The following is a 5,349-nucleotide window of genomic DNA, read 5'->3' on the forward strand; positions in this document are numbered from 1 at the left end:
AAAAATAATTAAGAAAAACTACGACCCGTGATTCTTTTTCTCCTTTTGTCAACAACCCATACGCGTGAATACGTGATTAGTCAATGTAAAATGCAAAAAGGCAAAACAAGAAGGGAAAAAAAAACATAAAACAGGACCATACCAATACCATTTTCTCACTATACCAACTTCGATTTCATAAACCCAAATAAGAAATAAAAACAAAAACTCCACGCTGTATTTCCATGTGTGCGAGATACAAGAATAGACTCGACATGCAAAATAAAAATAAGAAATATGACCAAATAATTAATCATATAATATCCTCTAATTAAAGGAAAAAAAAATCACAATAGTAACATTTTCTAAAAATTTCGTATTCCTTTTCTCCGGCCTCCCCCACATACCACTCCCTATAAATGCCAAGCAAATAGCTTTCCTCGATAGCTCCTAAATCATAACTACAATCTACAACTCTTCTTCTTCTTCTTCTTCTTCAACCTTTGTTTCAACCTTCAACAACCATTTTTTTTCTAATAAAGTTTCTGCAGCTTAAGTGTAAAACAACAAAAACCAAACATGGTGGTTTTGCCACAGCCAGTCACTTTAGATAACCACATCTCCCTACTCCAAACATACAAACCGGTTCCGGTTCCGGTTCTAACTTCACATTCAATCCCCGTCGTGGACCTAACCGACCCCGAAGCGAAAACCCGGATAGTAAAAGCCTGTGAGGAGTTCGGGTTCTTCAAGGTCGTAAACCACGGCGTCCGATCCGAACTCATGACTCGGTTGGAGCAGGAGGCTATTGGCTTCTTTGCCTTGCCTCAGTCTCTTAAAAACCAAGCCGGTCCGCCTGAACCGTACGGTTATGGTAGTAAACGGATTGGACCAAACGGTGACGTTGGTTGGATTGAGTATATCCTCCTCAATGCTAACCCTCAGCTCTCATCTCCCAAAACCTCCGCCGTCTTCCGTCAAACCCCTCAAATTTTCCGGTAAGTATTTGTTTTTAATCTCAGAAAACAACACAACATCACTTCTTGTCTTCATACTATACATTAAAAACTATATTATTTCTTTAAAAAATCGTCACTCCTTTTCTTGATACATTTCAAGAAACAGAGCACTCTGTTTTTTATTCACGTTTTAGCTAGCTAGCTAGCTAGTACCTTTCTGTTTTCTCCGTTGGAATCTAACCGTTGTAAGTGATATTTGAACAGAACGGCAGTTGAGGAGTACATGAAGGAGATAAAAGAAGTATCGTGCAAGCTGTTGGAGATGATGGCAGAAGAATTAGGGATAGAGCCAAGGGACAGTCTGAGTAAAATGCTGAGAGACGAAAAGAGTGACTCGTGCCTAAGACTAAACCATTATCCGGTGGCGGAGGAAGAGGCGGAGAAGATGGTGAAGGTGGGGTTTGGAGAACACACAGACCCACAAATAATTTCAGTGCTAAGATCCAATAACACTGCGGGTCTTCAAATCTGTGTGAAAGATGGAAGTTGGGTCGCTGTCCCTCCTGATCACTCTTCTTTCTTCATTAATGTTGGAGATGCTCTTCAGGTACCTTTTCTTCTCTTTTTATTCTCTTTTTTTATTTATATATATACAAATTTAAATTTGTTTTGATAATTTTGTTTTATTGTATTTAAGGTTTGATTTGATTATTTTGTTTAAGAAAGATTTGATGGTTTGTGTTTGAAACATTCCTTGTATTTTGGCTGGTCAAAAACTCAAATACTTAAAAAAAAATGAATATACAGTTTTTTTTGGGGGAGAAACTGAATCTTTTTTTTTTTTGGACAAACTGAGTATTGTTAATAAGATAAAGTGCTCATTCTCGTCTCTTCTCTTCTTTTTTTTTCTGAAAATAAAAGAGATGTTTTTTAAAGTTCCTTTTCTTGTGTGTACGTCTAGAAAATCTTTGTAGACATTGAGCCTCACGTGACAATTACTGTTACACGATAGACATGTATGCAATATAATATTCTGTTATAAGTGACATTTCAAAAGCAAAAGAAATAGTATAATATAGAGTGTCTTTATCCTGAACTTCAAAGTCTAATCCCCATTTCCCATATAAGCAAGACGCATAAATTAACAATACTCGGTGTTTGCAGGTTATGACTAACGGGAGGTTCAAGAGTGTTAAACACAGAGTCTTAGCTGATACAAGGAGATCAAGGGTTTCGATGATATATTTCGGGGGACCGCCATTGAGCCAGAAGATCGCACCATTGCCATGCCTTGTCCCTGAGCAAGAGGATTGGCTTTACAAAGAATTCACTTGGTCTCAGTACAAGTCTTCTGCTTACAAGTCTAAGCTTGGTGATTATAGACTTGGTCTCTTTGAGAAACAACCTCTTCTCGCTCATAAAACTTTTTTGAGAGTAGTCGTGATGATCCTTGTCATCCTTTGTATGATAGAAAGTCATAATCACAAAAAGATGGAAACGGATAGTCTTTTGGATTAGTTTTTTCTTTTTTTTGGTATGTTTTTCATTAGGTCCAAAAAGCATTAGGCTTTGCTTAGAGTTTGACCCAACCAAACCAACTTTTGTATCTTCTCGTCTTCTTCTTCTCCTTTTTCTTTTTACCACAATTTGTTTGCCTTTCTTGGAAATACCAATTAGTGTTTATTCTTCTCTTTATATTTCATTTAAGATTTGATTCGTTCCTTTTTTCCATTTCCTGCATCAATTTCTTTGGTCCTAACAAAGACGAAACAAAACAAAACAAAATACAAGTCTTCCGCTTTATGTAATGTCCTCAGCGAGTCAGCGTGTCCTCATTGCTATTTCTCTATCTTTCTCCTATTTTGATGGGCTCCTCGCCGTCAAACATATGGAATTCATCTAAACAATTGGTGATATAACAAATTCTACATTGCTTGTATATCTTTCTCAATGTACTGATATGATATCTGTTCTATGCACATATGCGGAAGATCTTTTGTCTTCAGGTTATTATGTGTTATGGAATTAGCCCATGTGAAATTGTGAATAATTTGTGATANAATATATGTTTCATACTATTTGTTTTTTTTTTGAATTACTTTAATAGAATCGGCTATACTCACCAACCCGAAATTTTTTAGGTAAATTAGTTACATTTTATGTGTACATTAATTGATCTACTTACATTACTCCAATACCAAACATTCTCATTTCAACAAAGTTGTGGTTCTAGTACAATGGTAAAGACTAAAGATTGATGGGTCGACTGTTCCAATATANGTTAATCCAAATAGAACTTTTCATTTTAGTATTTTATTCATATTATAAATCAACAACTGTATTGATATGGCAAACCAAAAAAAATCACTAGCGAAACTAGAAACATATTTAGATCGAACGTGCGGTCAATGTTATAAAACAGGAAGTCGATGATGCGATACATCGATGAATAATAACTTTTAAGTCGNAAAAAAAAGTTCTTTAAAATATTAAAAGATATTTTTTTCAATAGCAAATACTACACTAAGATTTTTTTTCTTTTTCTTTGTCATCTAATATTATTAAACATCACAAAAATATATGTAATATACTAATATGTACACATTTTTAGTACTTACACCTTTGATCCTCGAAGTTAGTTTAATGTGTACATATTACATACAGTTTGAAAGTACTTACACCTTTGATTCCTAGAAATAAATAGCGAAAATATTAATACCGTCTAATAGTGATAATAAAACCAAAGTTACCACTTCAACATCAATTTATAGGTGTTTTTAGATGATTCATATCGAAATATATACATATAATATATATATATATATATGTGAATTTTCTGCCACGCTTAAAATTTTTATAAAACAGAATTGTATCCAAATATTCCATGTGAAATTATTTTCATTAAATGGAAAAGAGCACGATGTGACAGCATGCAGTTTTTCTTAGTGCAACTACGGATCTGATATGTCTATATTTTGTCTCTGCTTAGCATATATTTATCATGTATTTAGCTAGGATAACACATTATTTTACTTTATTTTTTAGTCCTTTCTATACACTTTACATGTTTAGGTAGTTCTTGCATCATCCTTGCATACATTGTGCATTTTAGAGTGTTTCAAGTATTTAGGAGACGTTGGAAGCCTTTCTTGTCCGAGCCATTGTCGTCCGAGCCATCTCCGGAAAGCGTCAACCGAGCCATCCGTTCGAGCCGTTCCACTCGAGTGGGATTTAGCTTTCTACGTCTTCATCAAAGTTGTAGAGAATTGAGTTATCTTTCCAACGCCGTTTATTTCAAGCCAATCGGAGGTGTGGTTCAAGAGTTATCATCGTTTTAGTGAATGCATATACACCACACTCGAGCCATGCTCCTCCGCCACGCACTCCAGCTTGTTTGATCGAGCCATGCTCCCCTGCCACGCNTATTTTTTAAATTTGAGGAAATACTGACTTAGCATAATTAGTTGTATTTTTTTCGAGATGTTTTAAAGATCTAGAAAGACAATTAAGGTTAAAACATTTTTTTCATTTTTTTTTCCTCCTAAAACAACGTTTGAAAATTGACAAGAAAAAAAAGCAGAAAATAAAACAACAATTGTTTTAAATTAAAATAAGCATTGGGGGAAATAAAAGTGGAGACCACAGAGAAAAAGGAGAGACAGGTGCTACGTGCTAGGGATTCTTACAGCTTTTAGAACTGTACGAAACGGAACAGAGAACTGTACAGTTACTGTCGTAATGTCGTTGGTTACGACTTTTATTTAGACACCAGTACCCCATTTTTTTCATTTTACTTGTTTTTTCCTGATACCAAAATATATCATAATTCTTTATCCTAATATCTTTATATAGATAAGTAACATCTCATATTATCATCGTTATGTAACATCTCATCGACATTAACAATTCTCGTAGCTTACTTTTAAATTTTAATTTATTTGTTAGAGAATTATGGTTTGAAGAAGTTTTTGAAAACAAGCATGTCACTAAAAAAGTTTTGAAACCGTTGAATTTATAACCTGCAAGATCTTTAACTTACATGGAGCAGTAAATATGGTATGACAACAGTTTTTGGTTGTCTCTTGTCAGACTTTCAGGTAGTGTGTCAAATATCAAGCGCAATATATGTTTCATACTATTTGTTTTTTTTTTGAATTACTTTAATAGAATCGGCTATACTCACCAACCCGAAATTTTTTAGGTAAATTAGTTACATTTTATGTGTACATTAATTGATCTACTTACATTACTCCAATACCAAACATTCTCATTTCAACAAAGTTGTGGTTCTAGTACAATGGTAAAGACTAAAGATTGATGGGTCGACTGTTCCAATATATCCAAGATAGGTAGCTATTGTACTCCCATTTGACAACTACCGTGATGGTCACAAAAACTGGATATTTTGAAC

The 5,349-nt window shown here is 34.3% G+C and overlaps 1 protein-coding gene across 1 annotated transcript; it reads left to right on the top strand.

Moving 5' to 3' along the window:
* Positions 464 to 2,631, top strand: LOC104741593 (gibberellin 2-beta-dioxygenase 2-like). Its single transcript, XM_010462478.2, has 3 exons — positions 464 to 977; positions 1,203 to 1,545; positions 2,103 to 2,631. Exons 1-3 carry the CDS (start codon positions 559 to 561, stop codon positions 2,454 to 2,456), a joined length of 1,116 nt encoding a protein of 371 aa, XP_010460780.1. The 5' UTR covers positions 464 to 558; the 3' UTR covers positions 2,457 to 2,631.

This window comes from Camelina sativa, chromosome 14 (genome assembly GCF_000633955.1).
Source record: "Camelina sativa cultivar DH55 chromosome 14, Cs, whole genome shotgun sequence".
NCBI classification, from domain to species: domain Eukaryota; kingdom Viridiplantae; phylum Streptophyta; class Magnoliopsida; order Brassicales; family Brassicaceae; genus Camelina; species Camelina sativa.

Excerpts from the sequence above, each read along its gene's own strand:
- LOC104741593 (XM_010462478.2), top strand. The coding sequence starts at position 559 with ATGGTGGTTTTGCCACAGCCAGTCACTTTAGATAACCACATCTCCCTA. Across the intron at positions 978-1,202 it reads CAAACCCCTCAAATTTTCCG|AACGGCAGTTGAGGAGTACA; the intron begins GTAAGTATTTGT and ends ATATTTGAACAG. Across the intron at positions 1,546-2,102 it reads ATGTTGGAGATGCTCTTCAG|GTTATGACTAACGGGAGGTT; the intron begins GTACCTTTTCTT and ends CGGTGTTTGCAG.